Below are 21,785 nucleotides of genomic sequence, written 5' to 3'. Positions count from 1 at the left end.
TTATACTGAAGTTGAATTTTCACGGTACAGCATTATATAAATGAGAAGAGCTCAAAAGCATAACAGCTTTCGCATGTTGCACGCGGCCACAGTGCCCTCTGCTGTCTAGAAGAGGGAAAATGTAAACAAGCATTGGCCGTGCGGCTGTGAAAGTGACATGGCCGCTCGGCCCGCGAAAGTGATCGCATCGCGATCAAGCACTGCGAAGGAAAGACACATGGCGGCTGCGCGCGTGCACGCTCATGTGCACGCAAGCTTTAGGCCACAGGCAGCACTTTAAAAACCCGTACACAATGTCTCGGCCAGACCAGCGCATGCGCTGTATCAGGCGAGACCTAATAAGTGGCTATTGCTTTGCATTGAGCCACTGTCACACCGGCAGAAGGGTAGGTCTTGTGTCCAGGGGCCCGTTGCAGAAGATGCAAATTTAAAGTGCAAAGTACTTAGTCTGAAAAGGGTAAGCCAGTAAGAATGGGTAGGGGATATGAGCCATCCCAATTAAGGCTCTAAGCCAGGAGTTGTTGAAACTTGAGCATAGTTTACAATGCTTTGTATCTTTTGGACCGTATCTAAGCAGTTATTTATGCAATGCTCCAGATATGCTTTTTTAACATGTGGCTTAATATCAACATTTATATTTTTATCATGTTGTTGGGTTTACTGGGGGAGTGTAGCAATTTTGTTTTACTTAAATATTAATTTATGTTAATTTGCAAACTATGTTATCTTTTACATGTTTAGAGGTTTAATACCTTTGTAATTAAAAAAAAAAGTTTTTATCTCTAGTTGTTGCATTAGGTGGACAGAACTTTTAAATAATTATTTATTTTAAGTTGATTAATTTGTTGTTTTTTTCCAAAATATTTTAGTTAATTTATTGTATAAAGGTTTATTACATTTTGTGTTGTGGGGTTTGCTTGGATATTGGGTGGGTAGTTTATAATATATATATATATATATTCATTTAGATTAACTGATTAATATGCTATTTCTTAAAATGCTTGAATTGTTTTTATTTGTTTAAATGTTTTATAGTTTGATGACTAGTGTATTACTTTTTAAGTTCCAGTTATGGAGCTTATTGGGTAGTTTAAAATATATATATATATATACTTAAAATACCTATGAAAGGCTGTGGCACAGCAGAGTATTCCCATTCTTGGTCACAGATGACTTGGAACTGGAACAACTAGTGGAGGGTCCTACTTTTATAAACAACTGTCAAACTGTAGAACGGGTTCAGGGTGATTCTTCTTTCAAGTTTCCTTTCCATGCTAATCTCCAGACACAGCCCTTTTCTCAACTGATGTTCCTCACAACAGATGTGTGAGGTATCTGCACCTAGCTGTCATAAACTAAACTGAAGGAGTCCTGGGGGAAAATGTAGGGGTAGGCCTCATTTAAAGGCTCCCTCACCTTTCGCAATAGAGCCTGCAGTACCATTTCTCACCACTATCACCCACCAAATGGTAATTTCAGGAAGACAAATCAGCAGCTCCTTGGTACCATAAGGCCTTTTGGAATATCAAATGGAGACCTGTATCCCTTCCCTCATTTCAGTGCCTAGATCTCCTCCCTCTAGCTACAGGAATGTTAGCAATACACTTGCAGTATCTGGGAGAACAGTACACGCCTCCACTTTGAGCAATGCCAGGCCAGAGCTATCCTAAATAGATTCCACTGGCCTCCATTACCTTGGTTCACTCACAATCCCCATGTATGCATCACTAAGCCTACACACCATCAACACACTTAATACACACTCAAGATGTTAGCGCAAAGGAGTGTGTAAGCACACAGAGGTGGAACTTTAAATGAGTGGGCCTGTTGGCCTCCACAGCAGTGACTCCAACAAAAAAGTCTGGTCAAATTAGAATTCTCAAAACACACTATGCTGCTACCACCGCTTTCTGTACTAAACCCACAACAGGGACAGTAGTTCAGTGTAACTAACTAAGATCATGCTTGGTGCTCTCCTTCCAGGTTAGGGAGGGGTTTAAGCAGGCACAAGCACCCACCCACAAAAGAGTAAGCCAAATACTATTCCCAAATTGCACTTCTAAAAGTACTACAACTGAATAGGGACCAAAAATAGAAGTAAATTACTCTGGCTCAGAGCTGAAGTAAATATAGCACCACAGTCAACCACAGGCACTGCAAAACCCACCAATAGAAAATAAAGCAGATTGGGGCTTAAAATACAACCCCATAGGGAATGTTAAATTAAGCCATTTTAAAAAGCCACAACATTTTAATAAATGTTTATAATCTAATGATTAGAATTTGTTTTCTAAAAATACATATGCATTATATAATTATAAACTATTTTAACTTTTTCCTAATATAAAGATTAATGTACGATTGCATTTTAATAAAACAAATTACCCACTTTTGATTAATTGGATACACAATTCTTCCAATTATTAATGCATAATAAAAAATTGTTTTACTTTAAGTGGGATTTTTTTTTGACTTCATCAAAATAATTGTAATTTTATTTAATATTTTATTTAATATATTTAAATTAATTAAAGATTTCATTCTGTATTTTTTTTCTACATTAAAAAGAGATAAATTGTTATGTTAATTAATTTGAACATAAAAATATGTTCAGTAAAATGTTCCTAATTTAATAAACATTTTATATTGTCTCTGCAGTTGTAGCGGAGATCTCTGTATGGCAAAGTCTAGGGAAAAGTTTCCTATAGTATACCAGAAGGAGACCACCACCCCAGTGGCAACTTACAATTGTGAGTTTGGCTCCACCAATTTTCAGGAGGTGGAGACGTGTAAATCTACACTTTGGATTAGCTTATACTCTGATTTTGTGCACAGCCAAAACTACTAAAATTTACTCAGAAGTTTAAGAGTACATTACATGTGTAAATTATTCACAAGTGCAAATTACCTTTGAGAATAGCCCCCTTACGATTGCACCACTTGTGCATTTGTTGCTCCCACCTACCATGGTTTTAGTGGTTTAATACATGAACAGGAAGTAAAAAAACTCTTAACCTGAGTTTAAAGGGACATAGCACATACACCGTCACAAACGATGGTAGTGTAATAGTGCACAGAGACATAATGACATCCAAAAAGCAGAAGAATCAATCAAAACGATGACCTTTCTCAAAAGGGACAAATGTGAACTTTGTTGTACATTAGCATTTTGAACATCAATCTTAAAATGAGCTCTACTAAGCACCAAAGGTGCCAGAGGACTAAGAAAACCTGGATACATATCAGTGTGTGCCACCTTCAGAAAGAAAGGAGGACAAATAAGAGCTGAAATATACCGATAAGGAAAGATGTACCTAATCGATTCATGCACATCTAAGGCTATAAAAATAGATCATATATAATAGTACACTGGCTATTAGAAAAGAATCTCTTGTATATTTGGTGTTGGATTGCTCCTTCCTTTATGTTGACTACCGCACAACCGGGTACATTGCGGCAGAGTGCACATGGCTGGCATTACTCTGTTGTCCTGTGATTCCTGGTCTCCTCTGCCGCTCAGCCCACACCCACTTTTCTGGCATTTCTGTCAGCTGTAATCAGGCGGTTTTAACACCACACTGGGAAATGAAACCTGACCTCATGCAACCCAGTTTCCCAGGCAGGTGTCCGCAGTGGGCCCCTCCAGCTTTTGCAGATAAGGCCAGGGCCAGCACCACAGCCACTTATGTGCAGTCTGTGGGGTAGCCTGCTGACCCACAGGGGGCCTAGTAGGGCTGGAGGCTGGCATCTGGAGCTGGACCTTGACATGGTCCAGCCCAGTGCCGAGGCACATCCCACTGCAGGTCACTTCTTGCACTCATAAGCCGGGTGGGAAAGATCAATTGCATTGGCCTCCATTGTACTGAGACTAGGGCAGTTCCTTTATATAGACAGGGTCTGCTCCGACTACCAGTGATCAGGGCAGGACTGGCCGTAGCGGGCATGGGACAATCCCCCGGTGTGCCGCAAGGGTGGGGGCCGGTTTTGGGCACCTGGGGGCCGGTTTTGTTACAGGGCCATTTTTTGCAGCATAGCTGCAAAATCGGCCCTGTAACAAAATCGGCCGGAAACCGGCCCTGGCAAAGAGCTCGGCCGCACCCCCAACCCCAGGGGGGGACAGCCAAGCACTTTGCCAGAGCCGGTTTTGGTTCCCAGTCCGGCCCTGCCAGTGATTCTGTGTAGGGGGCTTTGGAAAATAGCTCAGCAAGTAGATTTTGGAGGGCATAGCAGGCTGCCTGGGTTACGTTCTTGGGGTAGTTGGGGACATGGCTGGACCGGCCTTGCGAGCAGTCTAGGTTGGTTGAGTTAGAGCCCTTGTTTTGAGTTTGAGTTCTGAACCAAATCTTTGGTATCTAAAGAAAGTCTCTATTTCTACAAGAGATGAAAGAATATGCTCCTCTGTAATTTTCATTAGATTTTTAGTATGGCCTTATAGCCAACAGGTCATTTTCCTTACGATCCAGTCATAAAATCTTTTCTACATAAGCCCCGAGTGGCACAATTATACTGAGCAGATAATAGTCAAGTCCTTGAAAAACTATTCAACAGAGGATGCTCTTCAACTGTTTACAGCCAGTCTCAATGCAAGTACCCTCACTCCAGATGTTGAATCAGTAACAGCTATTAATTAAAAAAAGATTTGATCTCTGTCGCAGCTCATATAAACACATCTAGTCACATAATGCCGTTATTCGACACGCAGTCAGATCAATTATTAAATGGTGCTGAAGAAGCAGACTTGATATATGAGAGGGAAAAATTTCAGTTAATAATGAAATTTCCACTTCGTACACCTTGCACTACTCCTTTGATTAGATTTCTTCTGATGAATTTGAACCAACTACTAGCTAGTTCACAAAGGGATCCTTTGAGTGATCAAATACCTGACAAAACGCCCACTAGCTACCCAGTTCTCACAGCTATGGGTGCTGTCAGTGGCACCTTAACAACGATTCCAGATGCAATGCGTAATCAATCATTCACATTAACTAATCAAACTGTTATTCTCAACGAAATCTCAAATGAGATTAAATAAATGCTAACAAGGTCAAGCAATTCCAATCATTAATTAATATACCAGCTACAACTAAAACAAGAATTCATAATTTATTTTGAGTTGATGGCTTTGTTGACCTCTTGCACTATGTCACAAAAGATCGCCGTTTGTTTAAACTTTATTCTCAAACACAGTCAAAATGGGGTTTCGTCGGAAGACATTGATGCTGACAGATCAATAGCTGAAGACGGCTGAAATGCCAGAAACCGGTCCTAGGAGGAAGCTTGTTTCCGGTCCAGGGAAGGCATGGCTTGGCAGTTCGGGCTGGACTGTTCCCATGAGGCACAGGGTCAGACTGATTTGCATATGGCCATGTCTGAACTGGGGTGGCAGAGTGGGCTAAAGAACGGTGATGGATCAAACTCAGATCTGTTGACTGGGTGTGAGTGTTTGATTGGTTCTGATGCTCCGTCCATCACCACCCCCTTTTGTACCGACAGATCAATAATAGCGCACGATCAACAGCTGGATATCAACAGAAATAGTGTTGTCACTACTTCCATCCAATCTTTGGCTAAGAAAAGTGTCCAGTCGGATCAAAGGGTTAGCAATTATCTTCCACAAGAATGCCAGGGAGACACTTCAACCTTTACTACTGACCCAATAATAACTTTTAATTAAGTTACTAAATTGAACTTGTCGTATTTTCAGTAATGGCTGCCGACTACAGTTGATCATACCACAGGTTTTCAACCGTACATGCGTAAAAGAAGATTTAAAAAAAGCGAAGGATATTAAATAAAAAGGTAAAGACAAACAACATTAATAAATTCCAGAGAGACCTTCTAAACAAAAATTATTTGCCATTTTTGAAGAACAAAACATTCATAACTCAAAACATTTACAATCAGCTCAAATCACTAAAGAACATGGAACCCAATCACAATTGAACACTTCTATCAAGGATGCTCTAGCCCCAAATCCACTGGTTAATATAACCAATACCAAACTCACAGATTGCAGAAACTGAAATCGACACAAGAGTGACTAAAGTACAGCAAAGCTGATTTTTTCAGGACCTAAACTATAATCCCTTTAAAAAATTCTGTTTGGGAACTTAAGGTGTATACACCAAGTATCCACCTAATCTGAGGTGTTCTCATACATACAAGCTTTCACATTTAAACCAACATGCCCTACATACAAACCTGAACTGATAACTCCTCAGTTTGGTATTTGTTAAGCAATTTGCTATGCTCCATAGGAATTGACCAAACACGAAACTGAGGAGTCAAATATATGAGATCACTGCTAGGACAATCAAATGAAATTGCCAATTAGCAAACACAGAAGAACTTTGTGAAACTGCTTAAATTAAATCTACAAAGGGATACCACCTTAGATTCCAGCTGCAAATTAAAAGTGGAGGAATAGATGTGCTGATCTTAGAAATCTTTGAATTCCTTTTAAAAGTAGTGACGAGCCCCAATAAGAAATCTACATTTCCAAATTATTGGATTTTGACAGTTTATACACTAAAGCTATCCTATAGGCAGATAATAAGAAAGGCTTTGAAATAAGAAAAAAACAAGCAACATTTGAAAGTACAAGGAAATACACAAATTACATAAAGAAATTCAGAGAGTTAAAACACGAGCAACAACAGCAATTAACGACTAAACTCCAGGAATCTACATTAACTAAGAACTTACTGAAGTTGTGGTCATTAACACATTTCGGTCATCATGTGTCAGAGGTCATATTTAGGCCCAAGCAGGAACACCACCATTTTACATGCTCCTGTTTAAACTTGACATCTTTTCTTTAACGTTGACACACTTTTGCTTGCGTGCTTGTACAGATAATGTTCCATGAAATAACTTTGCTTACATTTACACATCTTCAGTGGCACATCATCAGAGCCTTGAACATTCTGTATGAAATCTAAAGTTCACTGTGCAAGATGATGATGTTTATTATTGTTCACTCAGAAACAGCATTGTCAGGGTAGAATCAATAATGTCAGCCTGGCTGGGACTTCGGAATGGGTGATGTTTACTATATAAACAATATCAGTCCTTTGTTCAGTTAGAGGAGCAGTTCACTGGTATGGTGAGGTCGCCCCATGCTGGAATTCCAGCCCAGCTGATTCCTGTTTACCTCCTGCGAGGGATGAAGCCCAGCTCTCCACGACCATGGTCTCCCTAATGACACATACTCACAGGTAACGGGGAAGTTAGATCACCCAACAGGGATTCTGGCAGATTCACCCATACTTGGCACACTAGGATAGGATGCGCTGGGTAGGAGTATGAAGTATAACAGTACTTATAGGCGGGCATATATTCTCTGTAACAGCACAATGGCTGAATTGTTCATCTTCTTCACCATTCTCGTAATGCTGATCACACTGTTCTGTTTCCTTCTATTTAAACTTATTTTACACAGGAATCATAATGCTTCAATAAATATTAAAATGCCATGTTGTGTATTTCTTGTGTATCTCTTTGGGTACGCATGAGTTACCAAACAAAAGGGTTCTAGATCTGTTACCACACATTCCTTGGAGAGTCAGGGTTGTCATGTTCTGAGGTTGCAAATTCCACCTGTTACCTTATCAGGTTAGGGGTGCAGATGGTGCACAGTGAGCTAGCAAGACTAAGGCCAACATATCCTGATGGTCTGTGTAGAATCAGTCTTGCACAGGTTTGACCTTCATATTGTCAACAACAAAAATCACACAGTTTACCTGAGAAAGTATAAGTTGTACGAAACATGGGAAACATAAGTTAGTGAATTATCATATAAACCATATAAGTGGGAAATTATCCCAGACAACTTTATGGTTCTACTGCCCAACCACCAATCAAGCAAGTTCCCATATTTTCCACTATCAAGCTTTACCTATTAAAACTACAACAGATGAAATCAGTATTTTGATAGCAGAAACAAAAACTTCACATGCCCCTAGTCCCAACGGGGTTTCGAATGCTATAATAAAGAAAAGAGCAGCAAATTGGGCTGTAGTTTAACCTCTGTGTTCAAAGCTATTCTCTCAACTAGGAATATACCATCATCCTGAAAAGGATCTAGTTTACAACCGCTGTATAAATGTGGTTCTAAATCAGAATCAAACAATTTTCGTATGACAGCATTATTAGAAACGGTTGGAAAAATGTGTGCTAAACCTTTACTTAAAAAACTGTCAGAGTGGGTGGTCAGTCACTAGTTAATTAAACCTCAAACAGGGTTTAAAATCAATTACTCAACCATGAATAATATCATTGCTATCAGCTGCCTTGTCAACAATATATTATACAATAAAGATACAATTACATGCATGTTTTATTTATTATTCCAAGGCTTTCGACAGAGTAGATCGCAACAAACTTTTGTCGAAACTTGCTTCCAAATAGATAGACCAAACACTTAAATCTAATAATTGAGTTACACTCAGAAATATGTGTTCAGGATAAATTGAGTGATGGAAGAGGTCTGACGCCCCAAATCAAACCATCTAACGGACTTAAACAAGGGTGCTTGTAGCAATATTTCATTATTTTAATTATATCATGTGACCTTAAACAAAAAGAAGGGAGATTTCTGAAACTCTGTCACTATTAAAGTACCATCCCTCGTCTATGCAGATGATTTGGCCCTATTCTCAAAAAACACACATCTTCAACTGCAATTATCTTGTTTCCCAGAGTATAATCACCCACATTATCTAAAAAATTAATTATGATCAAACCCATATCATATGCTCTGGGAAATCGAAGCCATTTTTTATTGGATGATCGATAGACGAAAAATTGATCTTGTGAAAATGTATAACTATCACAGAGTAGAATGACACAAAACAATACATTTGTCACAGCACATTAACAAATTAGATAATTAATTCCAAAACTTAATAAGTGCAATTAAACAATATGCTATTAAGCATGCAGGAGATGTCATTGGCTCCACCATCAAATCCTAAATAGTGTCATATAGTTCCATTATAACGAACACCCAATTTTTAACAAAATTAGACATCGTTTAGTACAACGGTGTAAGAAAGTTACTCAGTGCTCGGCAATCTACTCCACATGCGAGACTGCAACTAGAATTGGGTTTACTGTCAAATTATTCACAGTGTAATAAAAATCTTCTGAATTACATAAGCAATTGTGTATCATCTCATGAAAATTCAGTAAATGATATGATAAAGACAGAAATACTTACCTCCAGAAGTAAAAAAAGATAGTGTCAAGACATCAGGTTTAACCTACCACTAAACAGCCTCGCAAACATGTATCGTTTGAACCGTAAATATTTGATCAAACAAGCAAAACATTTAGGTTAGTTTAAAGCAGATCAGGAGAAATGTTCAGAATTTAAAAACAGTTATTTAAAAAACTCATGCACTCATATGAAAATCGATTTGGATTTACTGCTAAATCCAGTACTGAAAAAAAGATTAAGATTCCTTCTTCTCTACATCCCACTTGCATTATTCGAGGTTTCATGAAATAAAACAGAACATGTGTCGCTTTTTCGTCTTTTAGCTGTCAGCAAAGAAACTATTCAACATGTTCTATGCATGTCTTAAATTTCTTGACGTTCAGAAAACATACTTAAAACAGTTGTTCAGATGTTATGGAATGCAACCAAATTTTGTTTTGAGTGAAAAACAACTAGGGGTGTGATTAAGTATATGTCTTTAACAGAAGTGCATTTGAAACAACTAATAATAATCCTTCATGACCACCTAATCAATATAAAATGGACTGTTTTTGCACTCTATATCTTCACTAGATGACTCAAACACAAACTCATGACTGCAGAACCTGAAATAGACAAATGGGACACAAGAGTGACCACAGTTCAGAAAAGCTGCTTTTTTCAGTATATTTAGTACATTGTATGCTTGGATTTTTTTAAGATTAGATTTTTTTTTCACGTCTATAAGTGACAACGATAAGTGACATTTTAATGTTCTTGGTTTTATTATGATCATCTTTAGAAATGGTTATGTATGGTTTTAATTGGTATGCATTATTGTAAATTTTCAGAAATCTAAACAATCAATTATTACTTACATAAACTTGCTAAAATTAGCTAATGTACTGTACAAAATTCTTCTGAAAATGAAGATACATTTACCACTTAACACTGCTGTTGCAATATTGTAATAATGTCCATGTGGGAGAAGTAACAGCTCCCTACCACACAAATTCGTGCAAAGTGGCCCTTTACTTTAAATTGAAACCTGAAATAGCAATGCTATGAAGGCTCTGGTGAATAACTGGATTCAGATCCAGTCACTCATTACTATGAAGTAGCAACAGTTGTTAACAAAGGCAGTCACGAACTGTTGCTACATCATAAAGGAATTTCAGTCAGCTCTAGTTGGGCTCTCGAAGAACCTGCAAGTACAGCTCTGGAAACCAGAAAGCACAACTTCTGGAGGAAAGGGCAAAGAGAGTGATGAGGGTGGGTGACAGGAGGCCCGATGTTTTTTTCTTCCTTCTTGGACATGGCACCGGGGCCATGTTTCATATGACTCCCCCATTCCTCCTCTGCCCATTTGTAGCAGTTGAAAACTGGGTCAGGTGATTTTGAGGGCCATACAAAAAATACAATTACAGATGGTTAAAACGTAAATTACTGGGATATTTTTCACCTCTGAGTTCTGAGTGACATTATAGAAAACTCGAGCTTCACTCTTGTTGTCTAATTGATGACTGTCGGAACTCCTTGGTGAAAAACGGCCCTGTAATTAACTATATTAGTAGTATAGGTTGTATACTACTCGTCACCATGTATTTTTTGACAGGTGGCCACGCCCCTTTGACCACGCCCCTTTGGTCCGTGTGTCTATATTGGACGCGTTCCAAGTCTGATTTTAATCGGGGTTTTAATCGGTCCTTATAACGTATTGATAAGATTATAGCATTTTATTGTTTTATAGGTCGTTATTTTGTGAATCATGGCTTATAAAATGATACGGCGATGAAATCAAAAAGCGTATAAAACGATAAGTTAGGATTTGTGAATCAAGGCTTATAAAATGATACGGCGATGAAATCATAAAGCGTGTAAAACAACCAGGCATGCCCGGGCATGTCTTGCTTTAGGCATGTTTATGGGGGACTCAGTACGTATAAATCGACCAGGCATGCCCGGGCATGTCTTGCTTTAGGCGTGTTTATGGGGGCTCAGTAATCGGATATATGGGGTGCAGCTACGAATTAAAATGATATTTTATACATTTCCCATCATCACATTATTGAAAAGAATAATAACGCGTTTTAGAACAAATTGCTTTTATTAAATGTAAAATGAAAGCTCGGAGAAGTTTTATTTTGGGTCAATATTTACAATTTAATTGAAACCATTTTTTACATAACAGAAAATCACATTTTATGTAATTACAGTTTCATTATATGGAATTACATATACTGACAGCATTTAGTGACAATAGAAAAAAAAAAGAAAATCAAGCTTATAGTTGAATAATGAGGTAGAGGTAGTTATCAAATATAATATGCACCATTGCATATAAATCACAGTATCAACAGCACACATAAAATCTGCGGAAGTTACATTAAAAAAGGAATCACAGCATATTTTTGGTACCCGGTAATAATCACAGATAGCTATAAAACATTTGTAAAGTATAGAAAACACATAGTCAAGCTTATAGTTGAATAGTGAGGTAGCGGTAGTTCTCAAATACATTATAAACCAAGACATATGAATCACAGTATCAACAGCAGACATCAAATATGCGGAAGTTACATAAATTTTTTAAAAGAGGAATCACAGCTTATCGTTGTTAACTTATAATAATCACGGATAGCGATAATACATATATAAATATAGAATTCACATATTTAAGCTTATAGTTGAATAATGAGGTAGCCGTAGTTAGCAAATACATTATGCACCTTGGCATATAAATCACAGTATCAACACTGAAAACAAAATGATGTACATAAAAATCAAGAAACCATAGCGTATTAACATCAACCAGTAATACGCAGTATGGCCACCGGGCATAAAATTATACAAAAACTATATGTTGTGATACAGATGAGGTATTTACATAAAAAAATATTTAGTTACCCAGTAAAAAGCATAGGTCTCTATTATAAGTCACGGGTGCTAAACAGACAACCATGGCAATCTCGCGAAGTGTTTTCTTTTTTTTGGCGGGAGTGCTTGGCCGTGTGTTGTTACGGGTTCGTGAGCATTGTCAGCGGTATCACGGAGGGCAAGCGTCGGTGCTCTTCGAGGGGTCAGTGAAAATGGTGATGCGGGGGGAGAAGGGATAACAAATGGTGCAACGGCGTTGTTCTTTAAATCTTCTAAGTGGATACGATGACCACCATTTCCTAGCACCGATGTCGGAATGTTCAGTTCTGCTAGGCTCTGCATGAAGGCATCCCAACCGACAGGCGCTTTATTATTTGCAAAAGAGTGTGTTTGGGTGGCGCCTCTGATCAAATCATGCAGGTTTGAACCACGTATAACATTACCTTTATAAAGAAGTTCCCCCTTATCATTCCAGAAAGCGATGTCTTTATTTTGATGAATTTTATTAAGAAGTAATTCTGCTTTCTTTTTGTGCCGGGGGTTAACGTTGTCAAGGATTTCATTAACTAGATTAAAGGCGTGTGATTCTGGCTCTCTGACCGGTGAAACGGGTGGCTCTTGACTTTCAGGCATGAATAAAGTCAGGCCCTCTTTTTCCATTTTACCATGATGGACAAAGTTCAGATACTTTTGAAGGATAGCGGTATAAAGCTTAGCTTTCTCGTGCACCGGTAAATCACTACGATGAAGAATTTCGCGCATCTCAGCGTCCAACAGATCCGTGGCTGATTTTCTAATGTCGGTATCGGCGCTTGGGGGACTCCGCATTCTGTCTAGCTGATGTTTAGGAACGAGATACATTTTTTCAATGTGAGCCATCACCGGCGGCGCAGCAGGCCCGAGAGAAGCGGGATAGCAATGCCTAGCAGCGATCCTATGAAGCCCCCAGACTGCTTGACAAGACTTTTTTTTGTTTTAATAGAGATCCTCTTATTGCTCAGTTTTTTAACAAGATTACTTTTCTTTTTAAGCACTCGGATCTGTTGAGGACTCAAAGGGACATTGCCCTTCAAGGTATTTAGGGCTATCTCCGATATCGCTGCTACTAAATCGTCAGACGCGGAGCATAGAAGAGCTTTCCTTTGTTGTGGGGATGATGAAACCAACAGTCTTAAAAGAGCTAGATTGCGCGCTATCCGGCTGGACATGGTCATGAGTGTGTTGGAGCTCTAAACTGGAGCGCTGCTTTTTATTTATCTTCTTTTTATAGCCGGGTAGGACTTTTTTAGAGTATAAGCAACAGGAAGATCCGGTGGGAAAAGCCCGGTCCTTAATCTGTAATCCTCCGGCGTGCCGGCGTTTAAATCTACAAAAAGATACCCATAGGGGCTCTGAGTGGCGTCCTCAAAGGCTTCTAGAAAGAAACTAGAGCGACCCGGGTACATCTGTCTGGCTAGAGTCGTTATTTGAAGCTTGTCTCGGGGGTTTTTGAAAAGCACCATGTACTTGGTGTTCAGAGCGATGGTTCGTGAGCTCTTACCTTGGCAGAAGACGTTTTGCACAATGTATAAAATGCTAAGATTACGATGGTGAACATACTGAGTAAAAGCTTTTTCAATTTCACCGCTGTCACAAGCAGAGGCCATTAGATCATCTACAATTAACATATTAACACTAGAGGGTGGAAATAAAATGTCATCATTTAAGGCGGCGGGGAGCCCCTCGACAAATTTGAGGTGTGGAAGCTTTAGCGCGAGTTCTTGATAGAGCCGCTGCCAACAGGAATAGGCCCACACTACGTTGGTGGGTGGCTGGGTCAGCATTTGATGCGCATTTTCCAAAAGTTTTTTTACAAAGTAACTTTTACCAGAATTGGAAGGACCTGCGAGGATGCATGAGAACGGATGTTGCAATCTAATATCCATACTTTAAACAACCTCTAATAAACTATACACACCAAAAGCGGAAAGTCCTTTTTCTCGCTAGCCCCGTGTTTACACAGAGGCTGCATAACTCTTAAAAGCCGTAGGGCAGGGTTTTATAGTCCTCTTTAAGAACGCGCTTATCATATACAACCCTCAACGTTTTGCGAAGCGGGCGTGTCTCAATATCCCAACGTTTTTTAATTCTCACAATGCAGGGGTGCTGCACTACTAAGCTTTCATCTTCTGGAACACATTCACCTCTTTCGGCGTGCTTGGCATATTGAGTGACCAGCTCTTTTAAGTTTTGAAAATTTACTTTTTCGCGGTTCTGAACATTGAGGGTGATCCCCTTCACCTTCAAGCAGATTTTACCGCCTGATAAGCGGTAACCGTAGGTTTTGGGGCCGGCTGAAACAAACTCTGTGATGTGTTCATCGGGAGGTGTTTCGCTAGTGAGTTCCCCCAGATAGTCACCCACCGGAGGGTTAACATCGCCCTTTTTGCTCACAAAAATCACAGAGTCTGTGTCGTGGTAAAGACAGCGGTCTTGAAGCAACTCCAGGAGCTTGTACAACTCCAATCTAGCATAAGCGGTGGTGAAACTGGCAATAAATATGTTAGCGTTGCATGAAGGCGGGTAATGTTCTTTGGTATACCGCCAACACACACAAGCGGTATCATCATCTATGAACTCGCAAGATGACACCTCGCAGTAGGAAGTAAAAAAGTACTGATCAAATTCATCCGGCTCTGTCACTAGAGTAGTTTCTGAGCGGTCTTCTCTCTGCCCCAGTTTTCCCCATAGAGAGTTGAGAAACAGTTTAGCAATCTGTCTTTTAGTGGGGTTCACATGGATTTTATTAGAGCGCAATCGAATACCCTCTTTCTGAAAATATTCCCTCCGGTACTTCTGTTTCTCGGCATTATCACTACACCACTGGGGGTAACCCGAAGCTTCTTGCTTGTCTCTAAGGTGCAAGTTGATGTAGTCGGTAAACAGATCACTAGAAACATTTTCAAAATGCCATATCTCATAAATGCGATCTATCACATAGCCTTTTTTCAGAGCTACATTCACTTCTACAGTGCACCAGGTGCCGGTCAGAGCACGTTCGTCATCAGAGTGATCACACCGGAAGGTCTGTCTGGCTTCTGTGCAGGAGCGGCACAGGGTAAATAATAGTTTTCCCTCGAATCTGTAAGGAAGCACCGGGAAAAAAAGTCCTCTAGGCGGACGAATTCTACATCTGATTAGACCGAAATACATTTGAGGGGCTCCAAAATCTTTATAAAGGATCTTAGGATGTCCCACAGGGTAGACTTTTGTCTTGTTAACAAAGGGGTATAAGCTGGTAAAATCATAGTAAAAAATCTTTTCATCACCAGAGGCCTTTCGATAAAGAGTAACGGCGTTGGTTCGTCCTCCGTAGAGAGAATCACGCGGTTTCAAGGGCTCGGGTAAGTCACGATCCTTGATAAAAGTCTGCAGATCTAGATTACATGTTAACTGCTCACGCCACGCGTGTTCCCAAATACTTCTGACGTTGAAGCCGCGTCTTTTTAAAAACTCCTGTTTAATAGTTGTGCGGTTAAGCAACTGACCATATGTACAACCGGTCATCTTGTTAAAATCGTTTCCGGCGTAACAAATTGGACAGCCGTGAAAAAAGCAACCATTAAATTCAAAGGCAGTAGGGACCCCGTCAATATTGGCATAACCATCTAAAAAATAGGACCCAATTTTAAGCTCCCCGCCCCTCAAAGCGTGACGGATGGTGATTTTTTCACTGTATTCCAAATACATCAACCATTGAATAGCGGGTGTTGAGAATCTCTTTTGCTGTCTGTGATAATTATCACGAGGTAGCAACGCTAATGTGTAAGGTTTTAAAAAACAAAATCTGAACATCGCCAAGCAGACTGAAGCTAAAGTGATGTACTGAAAGGGGTCGATGAAGTCAACATAGGCATACTCATTGGCCTGACCCGGGTTCACCAAGATTTGCTTGCTAGACATGGCAATGACGCCTTCTCTAAAGCGGATACACGCCTCTCTTAAAATGTTCACATCTTGTTGGCAGTAATGAGACAGCTCCTTCTGGAAATCAAACTCCCGATCTTTGTTCGATTCATACCAGGACACAAATTCTGTTTTCTCAGAGGGTGACATATAGTTTACACCGTAAAATTCTGCTGAGGGCATAGCACCAACGTATTTTTGGTTCTGCAAAGTGTTAAAGTAATGCGGGAAATACCCTTTAGACTCTTGGAAACCCATTGCCTGTGGAAGTTTACTGAGTTTCATGGGCAAAAAGTTTATAGAGTCTATAAACCTGATATTGAGTACTTTGGTTGTAACGCACATGAGCTTTCCTCCCTGAGTGATCAGTGACATTGCCACCTTTTCAAGCACTAGAGCTTTCACTACAAAATAACAGTCATATCCTTTAGAGAAATGTGCGAGAAAACTATAGTTTTGAAATCGGGGTGTAATGAATGTGTTGATAAAATCATTGACGCATGTAGGACCTGAAAACTCCCAAGTAGGCTCACCATTAATATGTCTGGCAAAAATATAATTTGGCTCGTGAATGATATTTTCCTGACGGCACTCCATATCGTAGAATATATAATCATTTGTTTTGGTCGGCGGTTTGAGTCTGCTCATAAAGCAGAGATGTGAATCAAATGAAAACACCCGGGCTTTACAGACACCGCATTCAAGGCCTTCGCATTCATGACTTTCGGGGCCGTAGAGACCGCACGAATCACACAACTTTTTGCTGAGACAGCTCACCTCCCCCGCCACGGCTAAAGCACGATGACGCTCTAAACACTCCGAAGAACGACAAAACAGTCGACACCGCGGACACCTTTGGAGATCGTTGGCAATGTCATGGCAATCGTTCGTAACGCACGCTTTGCAGAAGTCTGCGCACGAGTGATTGTATTTGTGGGTATAGGCCGAATGGCAATATTCGCAGTAATACCTAGCGCCGAGGAATTTTTTTATATCTTTCACACCGTAAAAATGGCTTTCATGTAAAAGAACAAACAGAATTTTAGATTTGTTGGCGGTACCGCTGGTGAAATAACGCCAGCCGCCTTCGTGATATAATACTTTAATCGTCACACCCAAGTAATTTTCAAATGCTTCTATGTCTTGCAAAGAGACATCCGTATCTGGGGGGATGTTTAGGGCATCGTGCATTAACTGTGCCTGCTCTGTCAACGTTCTATCCGTAGATTGACCGTGAGCCAATAACCCTGCCAAACACCCCGCCAGGCACAAATTTCCAGCTGTGTGTTTCAAATCAATCAACCATCGACGTTTCTTTTGAATGATCTTAGTAAACAATACAGAATTTAGAGCCCGTCTGGCACCGCCGCCCCTACTTTTTATCACAGTCACAACAAGTGTTAAACTTTGTGACCCCAGAATCTCTGCATTGCTATTCATCATGTCAACAATTTTGTTTAAGAAATCTGAGGCATCTAGGTCGTGATGCGGTAGCCTGCGAGTGTAAAAAGAGTTAGCCAGACCACCGCCGCTCAGGCGAATTTGTACATAATCGTTGGGGCCTATGTCTGGGGCCATTTGGTCCAGCAGCAGTTGGATAGAGTTAATAACCGCTTCTAGGGCCAGTCTAATAGAATCTATGAGATGAAGATTGACAAAACGAAATTCTTCATAAAATTCTATAGCTCTAAATTTTTTGATAACTCTTTGATATTGTCGCACGCTTTCTAAAAACACCGGCGCAGGGTTGTTACTGATGCTAGAATTATCGCAAGCGACAGCTGTTCTCTGAGGTGTTTGCTCTAACTGCGTGGGGCTCGGTGGTAAATACCCATTGTTGCTTTGAATATTACGGCGTATATTTCTCAAATGGTTTTTGGCTCTTTTTAGGTTTTTGGCTAACCGATTTCTGACTACTTTAGCGGCTAACCATTTCTCTTTACGTTTGGCGACTGTAGTTTCAGACCTTCTCGGCGACCTATGCTCTTTGGGGGTCATTATCAGTTTCCCGAGTCGAGACTCAAGGAATCAAGGTTGGCTTGGGCATCTGCTAAAATAGATGCGAGCGAAGTCTGAGTATTTTGGATCACGTCCTCTACTGCTAGTTTGACATCTGTTATGCCGCCGATATGTCCGGAAGCTTCCTGTACACGTAGAACATTAAAAACGGATGAACTGACGGGTGCAGAGTTCAAGCCTAATCCTTCTAGGGTATTTATTAGGGGAAAAATGGCGTAAATTGCCTGAAGTACAGCCGCGTCGCTGGGAAGTGAAGCTTTAACAGCAGCAGCAGCAGCCCCACTGCGGGGGTCAAGTGGTGTCTTTATCTCAACGTTAAGTGATTTTTTGACACTTAGGACATCATCTATGGCGCGCGAGGAGACAGAGGACTCGAGCTGATTTTGAGCAGTTACTAAAGCAGCTGAAAGTGATTTCTCTAAATTTTGCTGTATACGTACGATGCCAGCTTTGATGCGTTCAATGGCTTGTATCTGAGCTACTGTATCACGATTACTTAAAGCAAAAATAATAGCTTCGCAGATAGATGCTGTGTTAAGAGTGCTTCCCCTAAGGTTTGTTATTAAAGGTAAAATATCGTGGCATGCTGATGTTACTGCGGTAATGTTTAGGGGTGGTGTGGGGTTATGTCTAGGAGCTTGTAGCGCCGCTGCGGACGCCCCGTTTGCTGCAGCACTGTGGGCAATTTCAGTCTTTAAATTATGGTGAATAGCACCTGGTGCGAACCTTACTGGGGGACTGGTGATGGCGGGTCCTCCTCCTATTGTAACATCTGTGTGACACCCCCCTTGTGAGCGTGGGTTCTTGGAGCATTCGCTGTGTACAGCTGGCCCTGCTTTTGATCTGTTTTGTTGAACGGGTACATTCGCGTTTTCCCCCCAACAGTCATCATCGTCAAGCAGCGAAATTATTTCTTGTTCATCGGGGGGAATAATGGCGTTTGCTGGTTGCGCATGCAAGTTCTTTGATGGTTGAGAGTGAGACTTGGGGGTAGGAGTAGGTGGGGGGTGCACTAATACCGGAGTATCGCTGCAAGGGTGCGTTGTGACACCTAGAATCTGTTCTGAATTTCGGCTGGGGAGAACGCAACCAGGGGTAGGCGTGTTTGAATTCGAAACCTGGAAGGTCTGTAGAGTAGCAGAATTGTTATCATTAGCATTCGCTTTCCTATTGCGCTTTTGATCACCCTTTTCTTTACAGCCAGAGTGTCTCTTTCTCAAACCGCCACCATTTACAGACACCGGTGGAAACTCATGCAATGCAGGCCCCCCAACAGTACTCCCCCCAAAACCACCCTGCAATGTTTGTGGTGGCCCTCGCCGCCTCGCTTCTTTACGCTTCTGACCTTTGCTTTTCAGATCGTCAGGCGGCAACCTTGAACTCCTTTGTACAACCGGTTGTTGTGTATTTGATTGCTGCACGTGTTGGATGGAGATTGCATCATCAGTTTTATCTAAGTAAGAGCAAAAAACACAATTTTAATTCAAGCAATGAACAGTCGGAAGAGTCCTCAATAGTCATCAGTGCTACAACTAGACTGAGAGTGGCAGCGCAAGCACGCACACACACACACACACACACACACACACACACACACACAAGCACACACACACACACACACACACACACACACACACACACACACGCACAAGCACGCGCACATCAGCATGGTCTATGGTAGAACATACTACCAGTAGAAAAGAGAATTAATTCTTACCAGCATGCGCGCTGAAGCCGCAAATTTGACTGGCTGCGATAGGATTAGGGCCTTCAAGCGCAGTGTCGAATAAAAGTGCGTCTGCCGCCTCGGCCACTTCCTGCGAAGACAAAAATGCAAACAGCTGTAACACATTTCCTATATCGGTTTAAATTAAATTACTTGAAAGCACCGCTATACGTATTTACAAGCTCATGCAAACAAAAGTACACACACACACACACACACACACACACACGACCGCAGAAATAGACCCAGACCTTAGTTGTCAAATTAGCTGCTTTTCAAGCCGCAGCTCAACCCCGGCTCGCTGGCCCCAGGCTATATAGTGACATTATTTAAGACCTCGAGCGTTATTAAATCATGATCTGTAAAGCAAGGAGGCGGACTAGTCCTTGACTTAAAAACACGGATCAATGAGCAGATAGTCTTTGAGGTAAGAGCATGTGCAAAATCTAAACACACCGAGAGTCATGTCATATTTCCTATTGCTTAAAATGCCAGCTGCTGTAACAGTACTAAAAGTCTTTTGACGACGACGTGAAAAACTGAATTAGAACCACATGCTAGAGCATTTCAGACGGGGTCCGGCAAAACAAAAAAAAAAACAAAACGCAAACACACACACACACACACACACACTTTTTTTTTTTATGCATCTTTCACGGTTCCTGACTAGCAGTTACAGTTAATTCAAAACACCCCGAGTTTCACCTAATTTTATCTATTGCTTAAAACCTTTTGACAGAGGAGCGAAAGACTTAATTAGAACCACATGTTAGAACATTGCCCGGGACTTCGGTCTAATTCGTCTTAGTGTGACAGTCTGAGCCGGAAAAAAAGCTTACATCCCTGATAAAAAAGCATTTAACCTTTGAGAGATGACGCTAATAGAAGCGCAACTTCAAAAAGAGCTAGAGGATTATATAAAAAACATAAAACAATCTTCTTACCAACAATTCTTGGTCCTCAGACATGTTCATAAATGGAAACGGTGCTCAGTCATCAGGTGGTGAAATCTTTCAGGGGCTTCAGCTTTTCAAGCGCCCGATGTGGTGGGAGAATGAAGGTGTCACCAGCGCCGTTGGTTGGAGCGTCGTAGCTTTCCTGAGAGCTCCAGCCTGAATGTTCTTGCAGACCTCACGTTTTTATACCCAAAACCCGACAGTTTCCCGCCACAACTCACAATACCACGTATGTCTTCGTGTGTCGAGAATTAAACGGTATAATCCACTAAGCATTTCAGGTTGAATATAAACAGCTGTGCATTAACGTGGCAGCAAGGTGCTGAAAAAAGTCAGACCGCCACGTAAAGTTAGGCCCCCCTTTTTTTATCCATATTTTTTGCAAACCTAGACAGCACACTAGGCACCATATGCGGACAATAGCCTGTCTAAGCATTTCAGGATGAATATAAACAGCGGTGCATTAACGTGGCAGCTAGGTGCTGAAAAAAGTCAGACCGACACGTAAAGTTAGGCCCCCCTTTTTTTATTCAGATTTTTTGCAAACCTCGACAGCACACCAGGCACCATATGCGGACAATAGCCTGTCTAAGCATTTCAGGATGAATATAAACCACGGTGCATTAACGTGGCATCTAGGTGCTGAAAAAAGTCAGACCGACACGTAAAGTTAAGGGCTTTTTTCATGCAATTTATTTAGATACATTTTATATCACAGAGTAAAAATGTTCGGTACAAATATGATTTTAAAAGTCCAATGAGAGCGTAAAATAGACCTTGTGGATGTCTGCTAGTTATCATAAACACTGTAAACATGTATATTATCAGTGAATGAAATACAATTTTGCATCGGTCTGTTATTTACACGGCCTCTTTTCAATCTGCGTAATTGCCTCAACACAAACCTTGTTACTAGAGCATCATTTGCCTTCAAATCAGCTGAATACATTTTTAAAATGCTTTCAAAGTCTACACCACGGCATCTATGAAATAAATAAAACAAACAATGTGCCCCGCAGGTAAATGATACATCATCCTGAATCTGGTTTTCATGAAATGT

General features: G+C 40.7%; 2 protein-coding genes across 2 annotated transcripts in view; both read right to left on the bottom strand.

Annotated features, from left to right (window-relative positions):
* Positions 1-21,785, bottom strand: part of AGPAT5 (1-acylglycerol-3-phosphate O-acyltransferase 5) — a 638,261-nt gene that overhangs the window by 238,663 nt on the left and 377,813 nt on the right. The window lies entirely within an intron of this gene.
* LOC146817238 (uncharacterized) lies at positions 11,346-19,898 on the bottom strand. Its single transcript, XM_085610827.1, has 2 exons — positions 19,761-19,898; positions 11,346-19,496 (listed from the first exon to the last, which is right to left on the bottom strand). Exon 2 carries the CDS (start codon positions 18,020-18,022, stop codon positions 14,096-14,098), a length of 3,927 nt encoding a protein of 1,308 aa, XP_085466953.1. The 5' UTR covers positions 18,023-19,496; positions 19,761-19,898; the 3' UTR covers positions 11,346-14,095.

Source organism: Triturus cristatus, chromosome 6, assembly GCF_964204655.1.
Source record: "Triturus cristatus chromosome 6, aTriCri1.1, whole genome shotgun sequence".
NCBI classification, from domain to species: domain Eukaryota; kingdom Metazoa; phylum Chordata; class Amphibia; order Caudata; family Salamandridae; genus Triturus; species Triturus cristatus.
This window is presented reverse-complemented; position numbering and strand designations above follow the sequence as displayed.